This window comes from Larus michahellis, chromosome 1 (genome assembly GCF_964199755.1).
Source record: "Larus michahellis chromosome 1, bLarMic1.1, whole genome shotgun sequence".
Taxonomy (NCBI): domain Eukaryota; kingdom Metazoa; phylum Chordata; class Aves; order Charadriiformes; family Laridae; genus Larus; species Larus michahellis.
The window spans coordinates 215,437,837-215,465,624 of NC_133896.1; the positions used below are offsets into that span (position 1 = coordinate 215,437,837).

The 27,788-nt window shown below is 44.3% G+C and overlaps 1 protein-coding gene across 2 annotated transcripts in view; it reads left to right on the forward strand.

The window, feature by feature from the left end:
• FCHSD2 (FCH and double SH3 domains 2) overlaps positions 1 to 25,550 on the forward strand; it is a 178,952-nt gene extending 153,402 nt beyond the window's left edge. For both annotated transcript variants that reach the window (XM_074572284.1, XM_074572285.1), the window contains 8 exons: positions 11,049 to 11,210; positions 17,515 to 17,649; positions 18,259 to 18,342; positions 18,471 to 18,648; positions 19,068 to 19,288; positions 20,698 to 20,827; positions 20,992 to 21,074; positions 23,401 to 25,550. In XM_074572284.1, coding sequence (XP_074428385.1) covers positions 11,049 to 11,210; positions 17,515 to 17,649; positions 18,259 to 18,342; positions 18,471 to 18,648; positions 19,068 to 19,288; positions 20,698 to 20,827; positions 20,992 to 21,074; positions 23,401 to 23,484 — 1,077 coding nt within the window. In that variant the 3' untranslated portion in view covers positions 23,485 to 25,550. The remainder of the gene's footprint in view (positions 1 to 11,048; positions 11,211 to 17,514; positions 17,650 to 18,258; positions 18,343 to 18,470; positions 18,649 to 19,067; positions 19,289 to 20,697; positions 20,828 to 20,991; positions 21,075 to 23,400) is intronic.
• Positions 25,551 to 27,788: the final 2,238 nt, after the last annotated feature.

Consider the following 27,788-nt stretch of genomic DNA (forward strand, 5'->3'; position numbering starts at 1 on the left):
GTCTGATAATATCTCAGATAATACCTCAGGGCACTAAAATTGACTGTGGTTAAGGCTACACCGCGGAGTTTAGATCCAGAGGAGCTCCATCCATCCTTGTCAAACCAGCATTTAACTACTGCTGGGCGAGGGTTGGATTTTGATAAAGGCAAACACTGAGAGCAGACGGTGCTCGGTTAAATTGAAGGTGACGTGATTCAGGCAGCGTCTGTAAAGGAGGTCAACACCCTCCAAATTCAGTAATTTGAGAAAATAAATTATTCTTGTAGCTCTTTGGCACTTAACCAACCAGCTCGGGTAACTGAAATAGAACTTGGGTGTTTTAAGCTTTCGTTTTTTGTGACAACGGTAAGGAAGGTTGCTGGGGGTTTCACGGCTGTTAGTTCAGGCAGTTGGATAGATCTGATTTGCCTTAAAATAGCTTTGCGTTTCTCCACTGCCTCTGCCCCTTCCTCTTTATGCTCTTCAAGACAAAAATTTACCGTCTCCACTCATCGGTGGTGCGGAAATAAGGGAAAAGAAAAGTTGCAGCTATTTCGTTGGTTTCTACAACCTTTCTTTCAGCCTGCATCCTGGACCCTGAGGCTGGGTTACTGGAATTCTTCTTCCTTTCATCTTGTTTTGTCTCTATCAAACTAAACACCCCAATACTTTGGTAGCCTGGAGTGGGTTTCACTAGCCAGTGTAGCTGGTCCCAGGACTGACATCATTCTTCTCGATGATGATGATGATGATGATGATGGGAGATTTCCCATCTGTGCTCAGGTCTGCGCTCAAGGAAGGTCTCGGGACCTCCACAGCGATTAATCCTATTTCCACTTAATTATAAGGGCATGCGTTTCATCTCATCGTTAGGATATCTACAACTCTCAGGGGAGTATTTGTGCCAGATAAGATTTGATTAAGACTCATTATGGTGCTGTTTACTTCCTTTGATTAGTTCAGAAGCTTGGGTCCATCTTTAATTGTAAATGGAGGGCTCTTTTCTCCCTCCCCTTCTATTTGGCTATGAATATTTATTACTGTGGTAACAGTTGTGTTTGCTGGCTGGGCTCCTGTTCTATCTTAGGATCTAATCTATTAATCGTATGCAGCATGTAGTCCTCCTGCAGCTCAAGGAGACGTAGCTGCGCTTCAGCCTGGTGTTAGTGGCGTGTGGAACCTTTCAGCTGCAGGAGCGGTGTCATTCTCTGCTCATAAGAAATGTGAGAAAAGCTTCATTCCGTATGCTTCACTAAAAGAAATGAAAGAGAATAAGGCTACCAACCCCCACCCCTCACCCCCCCAAAAAAAAAAAAAAAAAAAAAAAGAATTTGTAAAATGTCACTTGCTGCCACCTACGGCTTCGCTCGGGAAGCATATGCTTGGGAGAGCTGTGCTCTGTGAACAGGTTGCCTTCTCGGTCGGAGATTCCGGCCAGGCAGATTGGAGAACTAGCCTGGAAAAATGCCGCCAACATCCACAAAATTCTGAGCTCTTTTGGTGAAAAGCAGAATGAGAATGTCGCAGTTGAGAACATCATCATCAGAGCCCCGAAGCTGTATTAGGGCATTGTGAAGATGGACAAGCTGTAGTGTTTTATCTGCTGTATCCGAACATTTAATCATTCTGACCGTGGTGTTGCAAAAAGTATACGACCGTATTTGAGAATCTTTATCTTGAATTAATACTTTCTGATAATTTAATATATAATTTCTGAGAAATTGGGAGGGTGTGCAGAAGATCCTGCTTCTGATCTAGTTGAAGATGTCCCTGCTCACTGCAGGGGGTCGGACTGGATGACCTTTCAGGGTCGCTTCCAACCCAACACATTCTATGATTCTATGATTCATTCTAAATATTTCGCAGCATCTTTTTTTTGACAAACCTGCCTGTTTTGGCATGAGCAATGAGAAGGGAAGTCTTTAGAAGGCTGGGTAATATGCATTCACGATGATAATAAAGGATATTTTTTCATTTGTGGACATTTAACAGAGGAAGGTATTTCGTGGGATGAAGGAGCAGGAACAGACAGGAATGTTTTGAAGCTAATGATGAAATACAGTCATAAAGATTCCTGGAAGGATATAGTCAACTGAAGCTCTGTCTCTTGTAGATCCCTATGTACTGTAAAGGCTAGGTATCCCTATCCTATAAATATCCCTATTTATGGAAACAAATGGATAAGTCATTTTGAAAACATCCTACAAATAATAATCTTCATGACTTTAAACGTTGCTGAGATGAAGAATAATTGCTGCAGGGCCTCAGGTGGCAGACTGTCTCTCTGATCTTTTCGGTAAAGGGGTCAGGAATGAGTCTGGGCTACAAGAATATTAATGTTGCGTGTTTTGTAGCTTTTCTTTTTGTCCTTTTTTTTAATTCAGTTCTTTTGGAAGGTGGATCACACTGAAAACCCAACTCAGTTCCTTAAACCTGTGGTTTGAATGCGGTGGCATTTCGTAGAGTCGTTCAGGTTGGGGGCTTTGGGGGTGTCTCTAGTCCAGCCTCTGCCTAAATCGCACTGAATCTTTTGATTATGAAACGTATCCAACATCTTTCACTACATAAGAACCAGTATTCATCCCCAGGACTGCAGAGAAATGTGTTAGTAAAGGTTTGCGTACATACATTTTATGAACATTCCATTTTCTACTTACGGAATTTGGATAATTTCCATTCAGTCCCATTACCAGTAGCCTGGGAACAACTTCGTAAACCCTATAAAATGCTTCGTTACTGCTCTCATCTCCTCGCCATCTCCTTCCCCACCAACTGCTTTCTCTGTTTAGGAATCTCTAATATGCTCGAGCTTGGAAAAAATCCAGTTGGGCTGGAGCTACGCAGGTGGGCTCTTCTCCATTAATAGCTTCACCTCTGTTTTCTTACCCTTGGCATTCGCTCTTGAGACGCGTTATCTGTGTCAGTGTTTCATTTCCTGTTTGCTTCACCCTTAACAGCCGCCTTTGATTTAACTCCACGCAGAATATTTAGCATATAAATTAACTACCTCTGCTGTAATAGCTGTAGAAACTTCCCGCCCATCCTCCCACTTGGAAAAAAAAAACAACCAAACAAACACTCAGTGTTGTGTGAAAAATGTCATTTATTAGCCGGTTCCCTAGCTGGTGCCGAAAAAGGATTGGGTTTGGGGTTGTTTTGGTCCCGGCCAGGTGGATTCCCAAGGGCTGGTGGCTCCGGTTTGCTGCAGTCATCGTTCTCTTGCAAACGGTGGCTGAGCTTCGCCTGGAGCCAGGTAGTGATTGGTTTTTGGCTGTAGAGAAGACAAATGAAACACAGGCTAGAGCAGAAAGAACAGCTTCCTTACCTGTTCTTTATACATCTCTGGCATCGTATGGTCTTGATTCACAGTACTGCAGGTGAACGCCATCCAGTTCGAACTGCGGATAGGCTCCTCTTCCCAGGCTGAGCTCACGTTGGTGCCTCAGGGACCAAAATGTGGCCAGCAGGGCCAGGGAGGGGATTCTGCCCCCTCTGCTCCATGCTGGGGAGACCCCACCTGGAGTACCACGTCCAGCTCTGGAGCCCCCAACATCAGAAGGACATGGAGCTGTTGGAGCGGGGCCAGAGGAGGCCCCGGAGATGCTGGGAGGGCTGGAGCCCCTCTGCTGGGAGGACGGGCTGAGAGAGTTGGGGGGGTTCAGCCTGGAGAAGAGAAGGCTCCGTGGAGACCTTGGAGCCCCTTCCAGTCCCTCAAGGGGCTCCAGGAAAGCTGGGGAGGGGCTCTGGATGAGGGGAGCCATGGGACGAGGGGGAAGGGTTTTCCACTGCAAGAGGGGAGATTGAGCTGAGATCTGAGGCAGAAATTCTTGGCTGTGAGGGTGGTGAGGCCCTGGCCCAGGTTGCCCAGAGAAGCTGTGGCTGCCCCATCCCTGGAGGGGTTCAAGGCCAGGTTGGACGGGGCTCGGAGCAACCTGGTCTGGTGGGAGGTGTCCCTGCCCAGGGCAGGGGGGTGGCACTGGCTGATCTTTGAGTTCCCTTCCAACCCAAACCATTCTGTGATATGATTCTATGATAAAATTTTAAGTGAGTCATATTGGATAGGATTTTTTTTTTTGCTTTGGGTGGTTTTGGCATAGCTCTTTCCACCCCACACGTCAGCAAGGCGGTGAAAGTTGAGCTTTGTGGATTATTTGCTGGTGCAGCCCTACTTTAACAGCACTGGACTGTGATTTAAAGCTGAGTTGCAGGGGAGGGCTTACATTGGGTTTTCAGAATTTTGTAGTGTTCCAATACTTGTTTTTACTGTATTCATAGTTAATTCCACCCGTCACTGTGCAAATAATTCTGGTGGCCCAAAATTTTAATGATACATTACTTTTCGTTAAGAGAATTATTTCATTTTAATGCTTTTATTTTCATTTTTAAAAGCCTAGAATTAAAACCAAAATGTTTCTGAATGAGGAAATAAAGATAGATAGTGTCTTTCCAGAACGTTTAGCCAAAACGTTTCCGTGTTGCTTTCTCCTTGGCTAAAACCAGTTGCCAAATGAGACCGTCCAACCCGCTTAATGGTTTTGTTCCTAGAAAAATATTGCAGTGGAATAAAATATTTCTCACAAAAGATCATTTGGGTCTACTTGTAAGCCTATTTTAATCTGATTTTAATGTCTGCACATGCTCGTATGTTTGACCTTCGTCTAAAATCAATAGTTTTGATTTTTTTTTTTTTTAAGAGAAAAATTACAGGGTTCAGGCGGCTTTAGTACAAATCAAAAAGTACGGGAGATGTTCCAGCAGGGAGAGGAATCCTCTCCCCTGGGCAGGGCTGTCGCGGGCTTGTTCTGCGCCCTGAAAAATCACGGAAAATAAAGCAACTCTGCCTTCAAGCGACTCCATTCCAAACAATCATAAACCAAAATGTCGAAGGGGCTGCATTAGATCAGCTTTGCTGGATTTCCCTGTTTGTTTTTTTTTACCCCAACACTTTTATAAACGATTTTTGAAGACTTGTAACCGAGGTGTTTGTGGGGTGGAGAAGAAAAGCCCTTTTCTTTCTGGGAACAGAAATGAGCCATATAAGATATTCTCGCTGGGTTTAATTTCCACGCCTTCCAAAGCAGTTGTTTATCTTCATCTTGTGCAAGCTGTAGGTTTAAAGCCTTCGCTTAATTAAGACTGGAACAGTAAATAAACAAAACCGTGCCTCCTTCTGTGTACAGCAATGATAGGTATGTGAGAAATAGATAACAATATTTATATTTTTAACGACTTTGGAGGTTTTTTTGCCTTTCATCTTCTTCTAACTCACCATCAGCTAAGGGAAAAGAACGGCTCAGAGAAGCAGGAACCACCCAGAACACTGTTTGTAAACTTTGTGGGTGGCTGATGGTTTTTCAATCAGTGTAAAGATAACCCAGTCCGTAGCTCTTAAATAGGAATTGGTAAATAGTAACTGTAAATAGCAAATTCACTATTAAATGGGAAAATGTTTGTCCTACAGTGAGACGTAAGAACAATGAAATTTGGGCAGCACCCAGATCTCGGAGCGAGTGCTGGATTCCAGCATTCCTGTGCTTTCGAAACTCAGCTGTTTTCCTGGAGGTACTTCATGTTGCTGGGAATAAAAGTGGGTACTTGATTTTAAATATTTTCAATTCCATGAGCTTCTGTCAGTTGGGAAGTATGACACATGTGTCTGCTGGAATCCTTTTTCTTCATGGGGAAAATCAATGTTCGAAGCCTGGTTTAGCTTTTAATTTGAAATATATGATTTTTTTGAGCCGGCGATGCGCGCTGGCAGCCCAGAACCCAACCACATCTTGGGCTGCAGCAAAAGAAGTACGGCCAGCAGGTCGAAGGAGGTGATTCTGCTCCTCTGCTCCGCTCGGGGGAGACCCCACCTGGAGTACTTCCTCCGGCTCTGGGGCCTCAGCACAGGAGAGACACGGAGCTGCTGGAGCGGGGCCAGAGGAGGCCCCGGAGATGCTGGGAGGGCTGGAGCCCCTCTGCTGGGAGGACGGGCTGAGAGAGTTGGGGGGGTTCAGCCTGGAGAAGAGAAGGCTTCGGGGAGACCTCAGAGCCCCTTCCAGTCCCTCAAGGGGCTCCAGGAAAGCTGGGGAGGGACTCTGGATGAGGGAGGGGAGCCATGGGACGAGGGGGAAGGGGTTTCCACTGCAAGAGGGGAGATTGAGCTGAGATCTCGGGCAGAAATTCTTGGCTGTGAGGGTGGTGAGCCCCTGGCCCAGGTTGCCCAGAGAAGCTGTGGCTGCCCCATCCCTGGAGGGGTTCAAGGCCAGGTTGGACGGGGCTTGGAGCAAGCTGGGCTGGTGGGAGGTGTCCCTGCCCAGGGCAGGGGGTTGGAACTGGATGATCTTTAAGGTCCCTTCCAACCCAAACCATTCTGTGACTCTATGATTCTATGATATTAAGGGCTTTGAGAGCTAGGGCATCGTTTCGTAAGGATTTTGTAGTCTTGTGTGGTTTTGCAGCGTAGTGCAGAGCTGTGATTTGTCAGAAAGCGCACCCTGTCTCTTTTTATTTCAACACATCCCTTTCTGGCTGCCTCCCCACATCTGGAAGGGGAAGACAAGACTGAGCAGTTGCACCTTTTGTGCAAGGTGGGACCCTCCGTGATGTAGTTGGGACTCCAGCTTGCAGGAATCTCACCTTCCAGAGATCCTGCCTTGTGCCCGGCTGCAGGAACAAAAGCCACACATGAAGCTGCTTGCGTGACTTGGTGCTGGTGGAAACACCAGTATTTCCTCTGGGTGATCCCTTGGTTTCCCTCTCAACATTTTATTCCGGTGTAACGAAAGCATCAAACCCCAGCTAATGTAGTCGTAGTGATACTTGAATGTATTTTTAAATATGTAGCTGTTCCTGTGTGAGAAGCAGAATAAAGTTAAACAGCTGTCTAGGATTTTTAGGTTTTTTCATATAGGGAGGAAGCTGTTAACTCTGGTCTACCAGTATAATTATTTTGGTAAATATATATATATGCTTGTAAATAACATTATACATCTTTCGAGTGCAGGCCTGTAAGTGCTTTTATGGCTTGTCTGCAGTGGAATGAAACTCAAAACATTTGTGGTTTTGGAACGAACATTTGTTGAATATTAAGAGCCCGATGTGTAAATAGAGGGGGGTAACGCGCTTGGATTTGCTGGGTACCGCGGATTAAAAACTCTTCTCTGACCCTCAGCAAGTACAGTCAAGGATCTTGGAGCAGCATGTTTATTTTAGCTAACAAGTTTGTACAAACAACAGACGGAGTTCTAATACGAACTACCCCTGTTTAGAGCCTGCCTCCGCTAATGGGTAGGGCTGTTGGATGACTCGAGCTAATTGGAAATCGCATAACGAGGTATAACGGCAAAGCAACCAGGCTGATCATTTCCTGGGCAGCTTTTGTCGAAGGCGCATGGAAAGCCCTCGTAACGCAATTTCAAAATGGAGAGGCAGATTAGGGGATAGCTACTTTATTCCGTAAGTGTTTATATAGACGTGGAGGCACTTCAGCTCCGTGACGTGACAAAATGAGGAGTTTCTCATTAACAAGCTAAAGCAAGTGACTCGCGTTGACCTCCGTTAAGTCAATTTATTGCACTTTCAAAAGAAAACCCAAGAAAAGGACGGCGCTGGGTGCTGCAGAGCCACTCATCTCCCCTTCTTTCAATGCAGATCTGGTTAGAAAGTGGTTTTATTCAAAATCTTGAATGCTTCGTAACGGGAGAGAGGTGTGTTCAGGAACTGGCATCCCTGGATTCAGCTTTTTTGGTGCAACCCTTCTGTGTTATCATCTTTGGTTTAAAAGTGTGTTCTCTGTTTTGCCTGGTAGAGTGAGGAATCCACTTCTCGATTGGATAAGTGCTCCCAAAAGAAATTTTTCCAAAGAAAAGGTTAATGATTAATTAAAATTATTATTGTTTCCATGCTCTTACAGCTTTAAAATATACAAACTAATATAAGTAGGGGCAAAACGAAAAAAAACGAAGTGAGAGGTAGTGCCTTTTTAAGACCGATAAAGGGATAAAATGTCTATTCCATTCAACTTTGGAACTCAAAACTCTGACACCCCCCAACCCTTCTGATTTCAGACCTTCCCATAGGTATTGCTTCTGTAAATATTTACAAATTTCAGGTCAGGGCTTGGGCCATAAAAACTTAGAAGGTTTTCAGAAGATGCTTGGTGCCACAATTGAGCCGAAAGGATCTGCCCCGCAAATGTAGATGCTGGTGCGTGGATCCAGCTTTGGACTCTCTATTCTTTTAAAATCAATATTTTCTGAATCTTGACTGAAGTAACGCAAGGCGCATTAATATATTTTGCTTCTTTCCTCATTTCCTCGGCCGTATGAACAGTATTTACAGTGCACGTTAATCATTCACCTGAAGACCGCTTGCACGGAGAAGTGGAAATTTCACTTGGCGAAGTGGCTTTGGCTTTTCCCATGGGAAATGCTTTCCAAGCTTGTCCGATCCTTCATTCTCCGCACCTAATGATGTGGGAGAGCGTGTGCGTGCAGCTGTACCCCTGTGAAGATACATTTCACATCATAAATTTGACTCTAATGACTTACCTTTCTAAAAAAAATCACATTTCTTCTAAACGGAATTGAAAATAATCCCTCTCAAAAGCAATTTCATTGTTTGAAACAGGTTTAAAGTCACCTTCGCAAGTAGTTTTAAAATGAAAATGGATCCATGTTTTGGGTGTTCAGCTGAATGGACATTATAGTCATTTATTTTGGGCAGCCTGGTCCAGTGGGAGGTGTCCCTGCCAATGGCAGGGGTTGGACCCGGATGATCTTTAAGGTCCCTTCCAACCCAAACCATTCTATGATTCTATGATAATAGCAATCCAAAAAAACCCACAAAAAATACCGGTATCATTTCAGCACACGTAATTTTATATATTATAACGAGGATATTTGTGAGAGATAAAAATCTATGTGGCACCAATTGGCATTTTAATTCACTGTACATCTATTCTTCCATACTCTACCGTGCTTCAGCCACTGCAGAAAAAGAATTTCCCTCTAATTTTTGCTCAGACCCTTCTATTTTTGCTGGTTTTGCTTGGTTTCCCAGCGCTGCTGCTAACTCGATCCATGGATGCGGGCAGTGATGCTGAACTAAGGCGCTTCTCATGCCCGTGGAAGGGCGAGAAAGGAGGTGAAACTTTGCTCCTTGCACAGTAACTTGCTCCGAAAGAACAATTCTGTGAAAGGAAACGCCGGAAAAACTCCAGGGCGGTTCAGTGGGTTCCTGGTGTTGGCTCCATCAGTGACTCACTGAAGGACCTTTGGTAAATTCTGCGAGTTTTGTTCCTCTGGGCAAGTGGAACAGGATGGAGACGACAGGGCTGGACTGGACATAAATATTCTTGATTTTATTCCTAAGTTTGTCCCCCGCTTCTTGAGGCGATCTTTGAAATTCTGCTTTTCCCTTCTTGAATTTCTGCTTTTCTTCCCTTGAAATTCTGCTTTTCTTTTCTTGAAATTCTGAATTGCGCTTTTCTCAAAATTCTGCATTTCTTCACGCTACTCTTTCCATTCCTCCTGCTTCAGTCGTTAAATAATTTGGATCAGGGTGATGGTTTGCTGTGAATTTGTTAAAGCCTTGGCTCCGTGGGCCAGAAAGCACGCCAGGATGCTGAAGTGAACCCAGCTGTCAGAAAACCTAAATTTTCCTTCTGTTCTAAAGACAAAAATCAGGAAACTGTTTGTTGAAGTGTATTATTTGTTTAATTTGGGAATTATTAAGATATTCTGTTTCCATAACAAATACGCTGCCTGTGATCTCTGGCAAGCGCTGATGGAAAACAGGCTCATTTGGGGGTTGGTGGTTTGTGTGTGTGTGTGTATCGCATCGGATTTATTTGTGTATCACGTCGGATTTATTTGCGTGTCACATCCAGTTTAGTCACCAGCCGAAGGGGATCCAGGGTCTGCAGCCCAGGAATATGCCTAGTTTTAAAAATACTGTGAAGCGCTGGGTTTTGTCTGGGTTTTTACACTTTGAAAATAATCTAAACTGACCAACCACTAGAACATAAAGAAAAGAGCCGCCAGCTAGTAATGGCTGGAGAGCTGCCTGGCGGAAAAGGACCTGGGGGTGTTGGTCAACAGCTGACTGAATATGAGCCAGCAGTGTGCCCAGGTGGCCAAGAAGGCCAACAGCATCCTGGCCTGTATCAGCACTAGTGTGGCCAGCAGGACTGGGCCAGTGATGGTCCCCCTGTACTGGGCACTGGTGAGGCCCCACCTCGAGTGCTGTGTCCAGTTTTGGGCCCCTCACCACAGAAAAAGCCATTGAGGTGCTGGAGCGTGTCCAGAGAAGGGCACCAGAGCTGGTGAGGGGCCTGGAGCACAAGTCTGGTGAGGAGCGGCTGAGGGAGCTGGGGGTGTTCAGCCTGGAGAAAAGGAGGCTGAGGGGAGACCTTCTCGCTCTCTGCAACTCCCTGAAAGGAGGGGGTAGCCAGGGGGGTCGGTCTCTTCTCCCAAGGAACAGGCCATGGCACAAGAGGAAACGGCCTCAAGTTGCCCCAGGGGAGGTTTAGGATGGATATTTGGAAAAATGTCATCCCCGAAAGGGTTGTCAAGCATTGGAAGAGGCTGCCCAGGGCAGTGGTGGAGTCGCCATCCCTGGAGGGATTTAAAAGCCGGGCAGACGTGGTGCTGAGGGACATGGGGTAGTGGTGGCTTTGTCAGTGTTGGGTTGATGGTTGGACTCGATGATCTGAAAGGTCCCCTCCAACCTAAACGATTCTGTTATTCTAATATATGAATAGAAAATTAGCATAAACTAATCGGTTTATGATTAGTTTACTTTAAATCGTTACTTTAAGAACACAATCTTGTGAAAGTGGCTGTGCCTGTAGTTTTACATCCCAAGGAAAGCATCCCCTGTCTCTTGGCTCACACCGTGTTCCCGCAGGCAAGGAAATGAAGACCTGGACTCGTTTCCGCATGGAGCAGCTTTCGGAGCCACCTATTTGTGTAATTTCCGTAATTTGCTGATCAGGAAATAACACATTTGAATGGTGGCAAGGAGCGAAAAGTAATCTTGAAAGAATTCTGACTTGTGTGTGTTTATTTCCCCAGATAGTTAAGCTGAAAGCAGAAGCCCGTCTTGATCTGCTGAAGCAGATCGGTGTGTCTGTGGACACCTGGCTAAAAAGCGCAATGAACCAAGTGATGGAAGAACTGGAGAACGAACGCTGGGCCAGCCTGCCTTCGGTGACCAACAACGGCTCTTCACACCTGGTACGGTTTCCGACCTGTAAAACCTTTCCTCGTAGCAAATCCTGACTTCATATCGAATAGAAAACCAAATTGAGAATGTTTGGTTGGTTGGTGGCGAACTGGAAAAATCTCATAGCTTTACGTGGCTGAATTTCATGTAAGAACCAAAAAAAAGGATTTCTGGGTTTTGTTGCTGAGTTTACTTTAGGTTGATTTTTCCGACCTTGAATTAAGTGCCATAACATTTATTTGCCACCTCCTGAAAAGAAAAATGGCTGCGCGTTTCTTTGAAGTTTCATTAATAGTTCACGACGTTATCTGAGCTACTTGGATGAAAGGCGCTTTTTTCTCCCCCAAATGTTTAGAAAAATGTCGACTCCACATCGGCTCTTCCGGAGTCGGTTGCCTGCAGATCGCAGTGAAGGTCAAGCAAGAAAGCAAAGCCGGTTTTCCAGATTGATTTGGGTGTTTGAAATGAAAATTTGATTCATTAAAAATCAGTGAAAGGCTTTGGAAAACAGGTTTCTGGGAGCAGGGTTAGATGTTTCCCTCGAAGAATTTGTCATGGAGGTAGATGTTACCACTGTTCACCTGCGAGCTGCTGCCCTGTTACTTGAGATACAGTCGATATTTGACATTTTCTATATGAATAACTAGTTTTGCTTAAAGCAGTAAAGACGTTAAATCGGAACAGAGCCCAAACCTGAGGACTCCTGCGTTTCATCCAGAGAGCTGGTACCTTCTGAAACTGTTAAATTCATTTACCTGAGTGTGGCACAACGTGTCCAAAGTCCCACTGACCCTTTCGAATATTTCAGCCAATATACCCCAAATTGAACTCAAAAGCGGCTTGGATCAATGGAAGATTGGTAATGATTTTGTACTCATTAGTACGTAAAACTAATTGTGTTGCAATATCTATAGCTGGTTTGCAAAATAGAGGCATTTCCCACCTGTTTAGCTTGGAAGACAGCACATTTTTATGTAATTCAAGAAAGAATAAAAAGCAAACTCATTTCTCTTTCCTCTCCTCCCCTGAAGAATGATATATTTTTTAAAAAAAGTAGAGATAGCTGAATCACACGACTGCCCGAACCAGGAAACCCTGTTCAGAAATAGGAACTGCTAAAGGAGCTGATAATTCCCTTTTTTTAATTCCCCTACACGGCACGCGATGCTGCGCTGTCACCTTTGGCAGTAAAACGGCGCAATCTGGGGCTCTTCACCGGTCACCAACTCAAAATTCCTGAAGATTTAGTCATTTTGCCTCAAACGAATTTTAATTTTTCTGTGCATGTTTATATATTTATAACAAATTTCAGAGGCTTTTATAAAGTCTTAGTTTGCGTGTGGATACTTTCCTAACTGTAGTCTTCATACGCTGTTAAAATTACTTCATTCACACTTTCTTTTTCATCTTAAAAGCTTTGGACAGCCAGAATATATCTTCTGTCTAACGGAACTTTCAGGGGGAATGGGAACGTGGTTTCTCATTGCACCGCAGATGCTTTGGAGAAGGTCTGGTTTTCCCTGATCACCTAAGAGAGACAAAATCTCTGTTTCAGCAAGTGTGCAGTGTCCGCACACACAAAAAATCCTGCCTGTTCCCATGTTTCTTCATCTTTTTATGCTTCCTTATTGTTTTCTTGGGAACGGTGGCAAACCCTTAGAGGGAAAGGGGTTTTTTTGGGTGTACAGAAATTTTCGTTTCTGTCAACTTCTGGACTTTGTCAACTTCTGGACTTCTGCAAGGCCTTTGAGACGGTCCCCCACAACATCCTTCTCTCTGAGTTGGAGAGATACAGATTTGGTGGGTGGACTGTTCGGTGGATAAGGAACTGGCTGGATGGTCGCATCCAGAGGGTGGTGGTCAATGGTTCGATGTCCAGTTGGAGAGGGCTGACAAGTGGTGTCCCCCAGAGATCCGTACTGGGACCGGTGCTGTTCAATATCTTCATCAGTGATTTAGACAGTGGGATCAAGTGCACCGTTAGCAAGTTTGCCGATGACATCAAGCTGAGTGGTGCCAGAGGGACGGGGTGTCATCCAGAGGGACCTGGATGACCTAGAGAGGTGGGCCCGAGCAAACCTTATGAAGTTCAACAAGGCCAAGTACAAAGTCCTACACTTGGTAGTCGGGACAGTCCTCGTTATCAATACAGGCTGGGGGATGAGGTGATAGAGAGCAGCCCTGTGGAAAAGGCCACTGGCCCAGGTTGCCCAGAGAGGTGGTGGAGGCCCCATCCCTGGAGACATTCAAGGCCAGGCTTGATGAGGCTCTGAGCAACCTGGTCTAGTTGAAGATGTCCCTGCTCACTGTAGGGGGGCTGGACTAGATGACCTTTAAAGGTCCCTTCCAACCCAACATGTTCTATGATTCTATGATTCTATGAACTTTAGTTGAAAAAAGTGAGGGGGCGCCGACTCCACTCTGCTTTCTTCAGGGTGTTGGGATGTTTCTTCTAGGATGTCCCACACGGAGCTCAGTGACAGCGATTTGCAGTAAAGGTTGTTATTATAATCCCTGCCCTGTCCTGTTTGTCTCTTTATCCCCATCGTTAGTAGTTTAGTTATATATTCAAGCTGTTGTATGCAGATCCGAGCTTCAGCCTTCCCAAAATCCCAAAGGACTTCTTGCGCCGCGTGTCATTTCAGCTCCTTGCTAGCCGGGAGAGATGCGGAGATGTTACGGAGCTGTGTTTATCAGCAGTTTTTTTCCCTTTCTCCTTGTACTCCACCTCTTTTCGCTTCCCGTTGTGCGCCTTGGATTGCGCCCAGCATCTTGTTCTCCGTCTCGGCGGCCGTGCCAGCGCTCCGTCCCTGAGCCAAACCCCGGGCTAGTCCCTGGCGAGCCAGCAGATGCCACAGTGTGGGAGGTTCAACTCTGATTCTTATTTTCCCCTTTTACACTTACGTACCCTCCCGTATAAAAAAAAATAAGATGCTGTTGACCTTGGCAGGCCAGATGAGGACAGCCCGGAGATGGAATTCTTAGAACTGTTACCGAAATTACGCTGCGTGCAATTATTAGAATTACTGCGGCACATAACAAGCAGCAATTTCACTTCATCCTTAACGAGTGGGCAGTGATTAATGTTCAGAAACCAGCTACCTGCCGTCCCTGCGTCCTGCACTGCTTTGCTCTTCGTGCCCATATTTATCACGACATAATCTGTGCAGCAAAACTCTCAATATATTTTTATTTCAAAGAGCTAAAAATTAGAAAGCAGCATCGATGCCTTGATATCACTGTATTTATTTAACCTGCTGCAATAATACAGCGAGCCGAAGGAGTTAATATGCCATCAACTCTCCAGTGACTTTCTGATGTAATGACGAAATGCATAATTTGGGGAGGGAATACATTTATTTTTCCCAGTGTACATGCCTAAAAAAGTTAATTGTCATTTTGAATTTTAATGTCATATGGAAAAGATACGCAATGCTACTCTTACATACTGACATTGTTGCGAAACCTTTACGCTGCCTACAACAAATGTATAGTAAATACTATGTAGTTTATGCAAAAAAGGAAGAGAGAATAATGTCTTTATGGGGTTTGTGTTTTGTTTTCTGTTTGCTGGGACTCGAAGCAGTACGGTTATAAGAAACACTTGTACAGTAGAGGTACATTATTACAGAGTTAGAAATAATATTTGCAGTTGGTACGTTTTCTGTGAACAGGAAAATGGATGCTTTTACCTGGAAAGGGAGATAGCGTCTTTCACAAGTGGTGTTCCCCAGGGGTCGGTACTGGGGCCGGTTCTGTTCAATAGCTTTATCAACGACCTGGACGAGGGGATCGAGTGCACCTTCAGTAAGTTCATAGATGACACCAAGTTGGGTGGGAGTGTTCATCTGCTGGAGGTTAGGGTGGCTCTGCAGAGGGATGTGGACAGGCTGGATGGGTGGGCCAAGGCCAATGGTGTGAGGTTCAACAGGGCCAGGTGCCGGGTCCTGCTCTTGGGTCATACCAACTGCATGGACGCTAGAGGCTGGGGGCAGAGTGGCTGGAGAGCTGCCCGGCGGCGAAGGACATGGGGGTGTTGGTCGACAGCAGCTGAATATGAGCCAGCAGTGTGCCCAGGTGGCCAAGAAGGCCAACAGCATCCTGGCCTGTGTCAGGAACAGTGTGGCCAGCAGGACTGGGGCAGTGATGGTCCCCCTGTACTGGGCACTGGTGAGGCCCACCTCGAGTGCTGTGTCCAGTTTTGGGCCCCTCACCACACAAAAAGCCATTGAGGTGCTGGAGTGTGTCCAGAGCTGGTGAGGGGTCTGGAGCACAAGTCTTGTGAGGAGCGGCTGAGGGAGCTGGGGGTGTTCAGCCTGGAGAAAAGGAGGCTGAGGGGAGACCTCCTCGCTCTCTGCAACCCCCTTAAAGGAGGGGGTAGCCAGGGGGGGTCGGTCTCTTCTCCCAGGGAACAGGCCATGGGACAAGAGGAAACAGCCTCAAGTTGCACCAGGGGAGGTTTAGGATGGATATTAGGGAAAATGTCATCCCCGAAAGGGTTGTCAAGCATTGGAAGAGGCTGCCCAGGGCAGTGGTGGAGTCGCCATCCCTGGAGGGATTTAAAAACCGGGCAGACGTGGTGCTGAGGGACATGGGGTAGTGGTGGCTTTGTCAGTGTTGGGTTGATGGTTGGTCTCGATGATCTGAAAGGTCCCTTCCAGCCTGGACCATTTTAAGATTCTATATATTACGTTACTGGTTCACACTCAAGCATGATTGTCATCTGAAACCAGCAACCTGCATGAACCAAATTGTGGTTTCACTCCCTAAATACCTCTATTGCAAAATAATATCAGGCTCCGTTGAAAGATGAGCTTTATGACACGAGCTGCTAAGTTTTCTGTATCGTTAATGCTGTTTTCCCTCTGTGTGCCTACTCTGCAAATGATGCTATTCAAGGAGTCTGAGCAGCCCACACACTGAAAATTAAGATGTATTTTTCTTCCTCGTGTTAGAAAACGAGGACCAGATGTTTTACAAACGAGTCTTTCTAGGCATGATACACTAATTTCCATGATGTTTCCTACGGCTGCTGGGACGCGGACCGTGCACAGCAAAAGGCAGTTAGAAACTGGAGGGAGAAACCTTAAATTTGCCATAATTAATAGTTGGTTGGTAACATATCAAAGCATTGGTTTTTTTACCGCGATTTATTTTTGTTACCGCGACATCCGTGAACGCGTTTAAGTGGCGATGGACGCAAACTGTGCTGGAAGGAAAATGGGGAAAAACCGGTATGAATTACAAGGATGTGGTCTAGAAATTGTAACATAAAAATCAATCAAGGTCAGAAAATGATGAAACTTTGTGGTCTCCTACCCCAGGTCCAGAAAAGCAAAGGTGTCACGGGCTGACGTACGGAGCCGGCTGGTTTAGGAGCCTGCACAGACCCTTTTTGGTCTCAGCCCCAATTTTCTCGATTTATCAGCCTTTTAGTTTTCATGAGGAATCCCAGATTTGCCCCCATATTAAAAGGAATGAATAAGGGGAAGACGGCAAACACGTAACAGTGTTGCCTTTGATTCGCAGGACTTGCCTGTTTTCACATGAGATAAAGTGTTTATTCATCATTTAATCCAGGCACCAGGCCAAAGCACAGCTCATGTCAATGTTGCCCGAACTACATTTATAGAAACCTGTATTTTTCCGGTGTTTCGACTTCAGTTTTTATTTAAATTTTTATAGCTAGTTTTTAATCATTCTTTCTCTTTTTTTTTTTTTTTTTTAATAAACTGCAGCAACTCTATTGTGCAGAATCCACCAGCCGGAAGGCTGATTTTTTTGATTTTTTTTTTTTTTTCAAATTTAAGTCTTTCCACTGCGGTTTCATTTTATAACTCGTGGTCACAGGTACATTGATCTTTTAGCGGCATAAATTCTCAGCAAGTGACTCGCCTTTCCGTTAAACTGTTTGCTGTGCCTCTGAAATGGCACCCCCAAGGAAGGCACATTAGTCATTCTTCCACAGCTGATGCGCAAAATAAATAACGGCCAACAGTTGAGTTGGAGCTTCCAAAATCTTCTCCAGTTCTTTTTAAAGCCCGTGGCTTGTGCTTGAATGAAGAAAAACAGCTGAATTAAGCAAAGAGTCTTCTTTTGCTTCCCTGTGTTTGCTTCCTTTGGTCAGTGCTTTCCTGATGTTGGTATTTGAGAACTGTATGTTGAATATTATTTAGTCGACCTTTTTTTTTGTCCAGTTACAAGAATTGTAAGTAGGAAAAAAAGCGAGAAGAATATCCATCAGTTCAATTTTAATGTTATTTCTTCACTTATTTTTCTTTGATGTATAATGCCGAATTTAATGTGTTTTATTAGATTAATGCCGATGCAGAAAAGGAAGAAGGCGAAGAGTTTGAAGACAGCATGGATGTGTTTGATGACAGTAGTTCTAGTCCTTCTGGTACTCTAAGAAATTATCCTCTCACCTGCAAAGTTGTTTATTCATATAAGGTTTGCGATTTTATTTTTTTTAATTGATTAGAAAAAATGAATTATGTGACCAAAAAATGATAGATGTAACTCTTCGGTGGGAGTTGGAGGTAGAATGTCAGCGTTTGGCTCAATAATGGTGCACATTATATATATCTAACATCTCGCTGTGAAAAACGGAGTTGTGTTGCTGGTGTGGCTGTATGAGAAACGCCACAAAGCTCGTCTTTGTACCGGAATAGTGAAACCGCCATTCAGGAGTTCAGGCTCTGCAGACAAACGGCATTCACGCTATTTACTGCCGCTGCCTCAGCTGTAAATCACACCGAAGGCAGTGGCAGAGTACGGAGTAATTAAGGTTTCAAAAGTAAATAGGGTTGGACGCCCTGGGTGGTATTCGGGGTGCTTCTGTCTGTCCTCTTGACTGAAAAAGGGTCTTGGGAATATCAGTAGGTATACAGAAAAACCCTTATTTTTATATTTTAAAGTATGCTACATCATCAAATTTTCATTTTTTTTTAGAAAGACGTAATTTTTAATAAAGGGCCTGGATGAGGTTGTTCGTTATGCTTCCTGTCCCATGCATCTGAAAACGCTTGTATTTTCTAATCTTCCCGTTATTTACTTCAGGCTTCTCAGCCGGATGAATTGACCATAGAGGAACATGAGGTATTGGAGGTTATTGAAGATGGAGATATGGAAGACTGGGTGAAGGTATCGTTTTTCTGAGATTATTTCTTTTCACTGTTACTTTTAGAACTAGAATTTGGGATGGGAGAAGGGATTTGGATTCTTTTCAGAGTATGCAAAAGCAGAGCATCTTTTCTGTCCTTTGCTTACAGGCACGGAACAAAGTGGGGCAAGTGGGTTACGTGCCAGAGAAGTACCTGCAGTTCCCGACGTCCAGCAGCCTGCTGAGTATGCTACAGTCCCTCGCCGCACTGGATACTCGCTCCCACACCTCAAATAACTCCACCGAGGCTGATTTAGTCACAGGCAGCCTGAATGGAGACTCCAGTGGTAAATACCGATCAATAAATAAATAAAGAGTAGATTAAGCTTGTTCTCAAAAGCATTCTGCGTATCGAGTTTGGATGTCGCATGTGGGAATTTCTCATATTTGGCCTGTATCCGAGTACAGCTGTTCTCAGTAATGATCTATCTCGTATCAAATCCATGTAATTTACCTGGTGATCTCATAGAATTGAGATTAACATTACCTAAAAAAAAAGAAAACTAAAATAATTTGACGCTGCAATTATGTGTAGTGCTTGATCATGTACAATAACATCATTAGTGATGTTTTTTGTCAGAGTTAGGTTGGTGGTTGGACTTGATGATCCGAAAGATCCCTTCCAACCGTGGCGATTCTATGATTCTATGATCATTTTTTTAAGCTCATCCTAATTCCATAATTATTTTTTCCCCCCGCTCTTCAGTTTGTTTTGTAAAAGCACTTTACGATTACGAAGGCCAGACAGATGATGAGCTGTCCTTCCCGGAAGGAGCCATCATCCGCATCCTGAACAAGGAAAATCAAGATGATGATGGCTTTTGGGAAGGAGAATTCAACGGCCGCGTCGGGGTGTTCCCATCAGTATTAGTTGAAGAGCTGACGGCCTCAGAAAATGGAGAGACTCAGTGGATTGGAGATATTCAGGTATGGAAAGAGTTGAGGTGCCAGCTTACATGTATGATATTAATTTACATTTTAATTTCTCAGCCAGCCTAATAACGATCTACTGATCTATTGTGGCAAATGTAATATATTTGTGAATAAAGGCAAGTAGTTGGGTAGAAAGAAAATGAACCAAAGGAGAAAATTCCCAGCCTGCTTCCTGGAATTAGTTTATGACATCAACTGAGACATCAAAGACAAACTGGCAAAAAAAGAATTACAGGCTCTCTCAGCCCTAATTTAATGTTTTCATACTCCAGTCTGTTCTGTATCCTCTCAGTTTTTGAAGGGCAGGATACTGCCAAATATTGTGTTACAGTAATCTCTTCAAACACATCCTCAATTCAGTATAGTTCTGTAATCCAGAATTCTGTGTCCAGTTCTGGGCTCCCCAGTTCCAGAAGGACAGGGAACTGCTGGAGAGGGGACAGCAAAGGGCTACCAAGATGCTGAGGGGACTGGAACACCTCTCTGATGGAGAAAGGCTGAGGGACTTGGGTCTCTTCAGTCTGGAAAAAAGACGACTGAGGGGGGACCTTATCAACACTTAGAAATACTGAAAGGGTGGGTGTCAGGAGGATGGGGCCAGGCTCTTCTCAGTGGTGCCCAGTGACAGGACAAGGGGTAACGGGCACAAACTTGACCATAGGAAGTTCCACCTAAACATGAGGAGGAACTTCTTTCCTGTGAGGGTGGCAGAGCCCTGGCACAGGCTGCCCAGAGAGTTGGTGGAGTCTCTGTCTCTGGAGACATTCCAAACCCGCCTGGATGCGTTCCTGTGCCACCGGCTCTGGGTGACCCTGCTCTGGCAGGGGGTTGGGCTGGATGGTCTCCAGAGGTCCCTTCCAACCCCCATCATTCTGTGATTCTGTGAATCCTTATATTATATTAGAAAATCAGACACATTCTCATGAAAAATTGTGGTGCTAGAAACTGGACTTCCACGTTCCCTACGAAGTAATTCCTCCAGTATTTTTATTCTTTGATTTGGGAAAACTGTGAAAACTTAAGATTTAAATGATATATATGCAGTTGAGTTGCGATAAAAGTCATGATCTTAACACTTTTGTGTGAATATAGTAGAGAAACACACTTGATCAGAAGGTTTTATTTTCGGATAACCTTCAAAAAGTCTGCCTAAATTATCTGGGAGAGGATGAAAATTTCTGCTCGGTGGCAACCTATGATTTAAAAAAAACATCTAATCCCTGTTGGATATCACGGCTTTCCTTCCCAAACCTACCTGACAGCGCTTTTGACAGATGGGTTTTCTCCAGATGACAGTTCCTGGCATATTGATGTGTCAGACAACGTCCTGCAGCTGGCTGCGTACGTAAAAACCACCGAGGAATAAGGATTTCTGCATCCCCCCCCCCCTCTTTTTAACACAGGTATCCCCAACTCCGAAGCCTAATAACGCCCTTCCACCGCTGCCGCTCTACGACCAGCCTCCCACTAGTCCCTACCACAGTCCGGATAAAAGAGGTTCTCAGTTCTTCCCCAGGTCGCCGACAACTAACGGTAAGAAATTTTGTGATAGTATAAGAAATGTTTTGCTAAATTCTTAATTTAGAATGCTCATATTTTAAAAAAAAAAAAAAAAGCACAGCTTTTTTTTGCAACACAAAGTAAATTCAGCAGCGCTGAGCGGCGTGTGTGTGATGGGTTGTTGCTTACCCTTTCAGAAAACAGCTTCAGTTCAGAGTCTCCTGGCTTCTCCCAGCCTCCGCGAATTCCCCCCGAAACTTCCTATGGCAAACTGCGACCTGTAAGTTAAAAATAAATAACTGGTTTTATCACTGCTCCAAAGTTATTGGGCCGAGTCTGGGTAAATCAGGTACATTCAGAGCAGGGTGGTGAATGGCTCCGTGTTCTGCAAATCCAATTACTGCGTAGTAAAATGCGGTATCTCAGATTAATAGCGCGAGGAAAGGTCTGTTGGCCCCCCTTGGATAATGCCATAGAGGTGTCAGAAAGCGATAGAACACGAGAGCTATTTGAGATGGGGCGAACACTAGAATAAAACAAAGCTGCCCTTGTTTAACCGGTAAGTCCCCGTGTTTAAAGATGACCTTGAGTCTTATCCATCCCCTTTTTTTTTTTCATCCAACCCGCCCTTCTGTGGCTGCCGTTACCGCTGTAATACCCGCGTGAGGCGTCTCGATCGTGAAATCTAACCTGGGAGGAAATTACATCTCTTACCGTAGTAAAAATAGATGTGAGTCGATAAACTTATGCTGCCTTTTCGGGCGCTGGGAGATTAGTTCTGTTCTGGCTGCGCGTAATAACCCCTAAACAGAACTAAAAAAGAGGTGGGGAATAAATGCCAGAACAGCTTAATCACAGGATTTGTACAATTTCCCCAGCGTGCTGGCAGACAAATCTGCTGGCCGGCAGTTTGACGTGATACGTGGTCCGGGGGACTCGATTGAGGGTTAAATTTATTTCTGAACCTCTTCATTTGAGGGGTTTAGATTAAAAATTCTTCATGATAAGATGAAATGGTCTCTTATTTTATATATTTTGCGATGTCTCTGCTGCCTAGAAGGAGAGGTTTTGCTAGGAAAAGAGAAGAAGAATTTAATCACTTAGAACTTGCGGAGATCTGTCTCCTGGGATTAACTTTGAAATCAAGTTTTGGGGGTTTCAAAGTCCTAAACCGAATCGTATTAAGCTGCAATATTTGTATTTTCCTGGCATCCTCAATGAAGGAGGTTGGAGAAAAAGAGCATTTTTGCATATTCAGAAATGATATTTTGAATATTCCGGTAGTCAGTGAGTCAGCCTTATTCACGGACGTACGCGAGGCAGAGGTAGTACCGCATCGTTAAGTGTTTAATTATTGAACAGAGAAGTTTCACATTATCTTATTATTCCCTTGTAAAAATACATTGATTCAGCTTTTCCATTTTGTAGATTTATTATTTTCTTCACGAGTTGCTTGCAATTTACCGTCTTTTTAAAATAATACTACAGTGTCGTGCCTTAATTGAAAGGATTTCTGTCAGTGTTGCATTTTTGATATGCCCGGTTTGAAAACATTGGGAAGTTTGTTCTGCTATTGCTCCACAATTCCCGTTTTCCGTATCGAGTCACTCCGGTGGATTTTGAAACCGTGTGATAAAAAACCCTGGGCGAAATGCTGTTAGCGCTCAAGGGAGTCTCGATGAGGAGCAATAAGAACTTTATTGATGTGGCGGAGGGTAAAAATAGCATCAGATTTCAGGTGCGTAGCGTTAGGGTCAGTGATTGATTAAACAGGAGTAAGCTGCTTCGGTGCAACAAGGTGTTCTGGTAGTTTCCAGCCGAGGGCGTCATCAGCTGGAAAGCACTGGATGTAAAGATCCAAGTCCGTCCCAGGATTCTCCGTGGGTACAGGCAGAGTAAATAGGTTATTTCCCTCGGTGTGTTTGCCCCCCCGTGACTGCTGGTCACCCGAGAGCGGTGACAGTCTGTAACGAAGAGCCTTGATGGCTTAATTGGCTCCTGGACCTGAACCCAGCTGGTTCCTCGCTGCAGTTCTGTCAGTCTCAGTAACGATCTGTATATTTGCATCATCTTGAGGTATGAGGGCCACGAGGATCATCCGAGGGCTGGAGCCCCTCTCCTGTGAGGACAGGCTGAGGGAGCTGGGGGTGTTCAGCCTGGAGAAGAGAAGGCTCCGGGGAGACCTCAGAGCCCCTTCCAGTCCCTGAAGGGGGCCTACAGGAAAGCTGGGGAGGGGCTGTTTGCGAGGGCATGGAGCGACAGGACGAGGGGCAATGGTTTAAACTAGAGCAGGGCAGGTTTAGATCAGACATTAGGAAGAAGTTCTTTACACTGAGGGTGGTGAGACACTGGCCCAGGTTGCCCAGAGAGGTGGTGGAGGCCCCATCCCAGGAGACATTCAAGGCCAGGCTTGATGAGGCTCTGAGCAACCTGGTCTAGTTGAAGATGTCCCTGCTCACTGCAGGGGGGTTGGACTAGATGGCCTTTAAAGGTTCCTTCCAACCCAACACGTTCTATGATAAGCCCAAAGCTGCAGTTTTAGCCTGTACAAGTTTGGAAATGTTGAGAGTTTGCTGATAGTTACGGGCTGGTTCTGGCTGTTTCAGGTGCGAGCGGCTCCGCCACCCCCTACTCAGCATCATCGCCGGACAACGGAGAAGATCGAGGACGTGGAAATCACTCTGGTGTAACGATCGGACTAGTTCAGTAGTAGTGCTACAATCAAGACCAAACGCGATATTTGGTCAATCTCGTTTTTAGGCACCTTTGCATGATGAAGACTTTAAAATAGAGCAAGAGATAGGGAGGGTTTTCTGTGGCAGTGACATGGTGGATTCCTTCCCACGGTCATGAATATTTTGTGCCTTTTTTTTTTTGGTTGTCGTTTTGATTTGTATACATCGTTCTTCCTCTCTTAGCACAAACCGAGACGGGCCAAACAGCGAGCGGAGGATTGGCTCGGAGCAGGTTTCTCTCTTGGCTGAAAACGGTCAATTTTTTCTAGGGAGGCTGCGGAAAAAAAGCCTCATTCATGCAACTTAGTCATCGCGTATTCCCATCCCGTGCATTAGTACAGTATATTACTGTTGCCATAGGAATGTGTTAAAAGATTGTCAGTTCTTCAAGTAGCGTGAACTTGTCTGATTAGGTATTAATCAGAGCTTGCGGAATGAAAAAGGGAACTGAAAAACAGAAGTATAAGGAGAGGCTGGCTCCTCTTTAACCCCCTTGCAGAAAGGAAGAAACAGGAAAATACTCTTAGAGGTAGGGAAAAGTGATGCGGATCACATGGCGTTCGTTGCGTTAGTGCACACCCCTTCACTAATTAACAGTTAAACAGAACTAAATGTTCTTTGTATTAATATTTATGCAGTACATTTAGTAATACAGTATCTAATATGGAGGTGCTGAATTAGTAGCAACATCTTGTTCCATAGCATAAACCAACTGGTAGAAAAGTGAGATTTTTGTCTAGATCTGGAAATTGAGCTGCTTTTTTTTTTTTTTTTTTTTTTTCTTAGCAGATTTGGGGGGTTTGGTTTTGTTTCGTTTTGTTTTTTAAGTACTTGGGGTCGTTCTTATCCCAGTTATTGCCGTGTACTTTATTATCCGAGGTTAGCAGTATAGCTTTGTCATCAACACGTCTGGCTAGAGTTAGAAGTTAAATTTCGAGTATTTACACACGTTATTTAGTTTTCGGATGGTCCTGGAGCGTTTTTCCCTGCGAAGCCCGTTGACGTGCCAAAGCCAGAGCGCCAGGAAGAGCTCCGGCTTCTGCGAAGCCTTCAGGCCGCCTTCGCGGCCAGGCCTACGGGCTCCAATTACTCTTGGAAAGGAGAGAGTGAAAGAATTCCAAAAGGCAGTTGCCATCGGAGATGCGGGAAAAGGAAGCTTTTGGTGCTGTCGTTTGAAAGGGCCAAGGAGATTGGGAACCGTAACGTGGAAACGGTCAGAGGAGAGGGAAAAACTGGATGAAAGCAGTTTGGTTTTTTTTTTTCTTTAGGTGCGCTCACTAAATTATTTTCAGCAATCTCCCGTCAGATCAAAGCTTCGGTTAAAAGGCATCACAAAGTGGGTTTTTTTGAGCTGTTCTATGGGTTCTGTTGAACGCGCTGTTATGTCTTCTTTTTTATTTCTAAACCAGTAAGTTTTCTACCTTTAGTTTACTAACAAGGGCTATTTTTTGAGGCTGCATTTACAAACAAAAAATCAAAATCCAAATCATCTAACAAGATTATGTCATCGGTTTTGCACGTACTTGTCAATCCCGAGCCAGGCTGGGGCTCTGAGACGTCCGTGGTTTTGCCAATCTCCTTTCCCAGGGGGAATCTTCCACCGAGAATGGGGCTGTTGGAAGAAAATAATTCCTGGATCAGTTCTGAAACCGCTGACTGCCCAGCGAAATCTTTTCCGTAATTTTTTCATTCTTTTTGCACCTCTCGTCCTGTTGATCTGTTCGAGGTCTTTTTATGTGTTTATCAAACTTATTCTTAAGTTTAAAAAAAAAAAAAAAAAAAAAGAAGTTTTTAAAAAAAAAAAAAAAAAGATTTTAACTTGTTTGCAAAAATTTTGAAAGCTTCACGACGCGGAAGAAAAGCGAGTTTTGCCATAACCTTCACGTTCGATTTCTTTGGCCAGTTTTTTCTGTGTCCTTCATACCCGGACTTTCAAAATTCAGAAAGTGTTATTTAAAGTCTCTTTTAGTTGTATTTTAAAATATTTTCTGTAAGAGCTGCTAATTTTATTTAAAAAGGTTAAAACAAAAAAAAAAACAAAAAAAAACAAAAAAAAAAAACCAACCCAACAAAAAAAAAAAAAAGAAGAAAAGTTGTAAAAATATGCCTCCTTTTTAACTATGGTTTCTTCATACAGGGCATGTATTCGACGTATCATCCTGTACAGCGTCAGTACACTGAAAGCATCGGTGCAAATGCTTTCTTTATATTGGCTGTAAAAAGTTTGTATTTATTATGTATAAAAAGTTGAATAATAAAAAAAGTGGAACGAAATCCAGCACCTTGCCTTGATACGGCCACCGCTCCGCCGGCGGCAAAATTGGCGGTAAATCGGGGGAGAACCTGACATTTGGGGATAAAAATGTATATTTTCTTGGGTATCGTTTTTTATAGTTTATGCTTTTGTACAGAAATTTGAATCTCCTGCTCAGGAAAACACTTACGCACATACTTAAAGCGATCTTTAAAGGTGGTATTTACATGAGGAGCAAAATCACGGGAAAAATGGAGAGCCGGTAACAAAGCTCCGGTTATCGAAATAATCGCTTAATAGCCATTATGCAGTTAAGCTAATTGCGTGAAGAAAGAGAGGGAGAGAGTGATTGATCGTAACTGCAGTGTGCCTGTCCTTTAGTGGGCTTCATTTGCCTCATCGCGTGAGGAGCCTTTCCGCTCATCCCAGACCTCGCTGGCCTCCGCATCCCTTTACGCACTGGGCTTCCCCGTTAGATTGCCTTGGCATTATCTTCTATTCTGGGGTTCCCCGTTAGATTTCCTTATTATTATCTAATATTCTGGGTTTCCCTGTTAGATTCCCTTTTCATTGTGTTATATTCTGGGGTTCCCCGTAAGATTTCCTTATTTTTATGTTATATTCTGGGGTTCCCCGTTAGATTTCCCTATTATTATGTTATATTCTGGGGTTCCCCGTTAGATTTCCCTATTATTTTGTTATATTCTAGGTTTTCCTGTTACATTTCTTTAGTATTATGTTACATTTTGGGTTTCCCGGTTAGATTTCCTTATTATTATCATCTATTCTGGGTTTCTCCATTAGATTTCCGTATTATTATGTTATATTCCGGGGTTCCCCGTTAGATTTCCTTAGTCTTATGTTATATTCTGGGGTTCCCTGTAAGATTTCCTTATTATTACTTATATTCTGTGTTTCCCTATTAGATTCCCCTGTTATTATGTTATATTCTGGGGTTCCCTGTAAGATTTCCTTATTATTATCTTATATTCTGGGTTTCCCTATTAGATTCCCTTATTTTTATGTTATATTCTGGGCTTCCCTGTTAGATTTCCATATTATTATCTTGTATGCTGAGGTTCCCTGTAAGATTTCCGTATTATTATGTCATATTCTGGTTTTCCCTGTTCTATTTCCTTCCTGGCGTTGGTGACCGGCTCCTTGCCTGGCTCGTTTCAGTGTCTCGCAGGTGAGTGGTTTTTGCATTCGGTGCTCAGGGATACCTCAGCTCTATGCACTGATTTTTCTTCCCCGTTTTTGCTTCCAGCTGTTTGGAGTCGAGATGCTTTTACCCTCTTTGAAGACAACCGGCCACTGGGCATTGCCGCCGCGTTGGGTTCCATCTTTCAGCTTTCATTTCCACCGCTCACATGCAACGCTTACACAGGCTTTCGTCATTTTTTCCCTGAGCTCCTGCAGCCTCTTCCTTTGAGAAATTCCATCTTCTCTGGCTTTTTACACGCTTCTCCAAAAATTATTGTCCAGACTTACTGCTTTGACCACGTTGTCCTTTTCTTTTAGCTTCTTGCTCATTGCATCTCTCTTTTTGCTTGCTGCATCTCTCACAAACCTCTTTGCTTGTGATTCTTTTCATCGCTTATAAATGATGTTAAGCCCCAAACCCACCCAGTGATGCCACTTTTCATTTCTTCCATTTTTTAACAGGCTGCCTTCATACCTCGACTTGTTCTTCTTCCCCCTTCCTTAAAAGCTGGGCCGTGACAAAACAAACCCAGCGGATAATGCCCGTTCAGCAGGAGCGCGGTGATTGCGTCGTTCTTCCCGTTAACAAAAGTGTAACTTATTTCCCTGAAAACCTCTTCGCCCTGAAGTGCTTCCCCAACCGAGAGGCAAACTCCGTTGCTGCCGTTCGCCTGCAAGTGGGAGGTGGCTGCGGTTTTCCCAGTGTGCAGCGGCCACCTCCAGGCCAAAAAAAAGGTGCTGAGTTAAAAAAAAAAAAAAAAAAGCTGCACGGTTATAGCATAGAATCATAGAGCATAGAGTG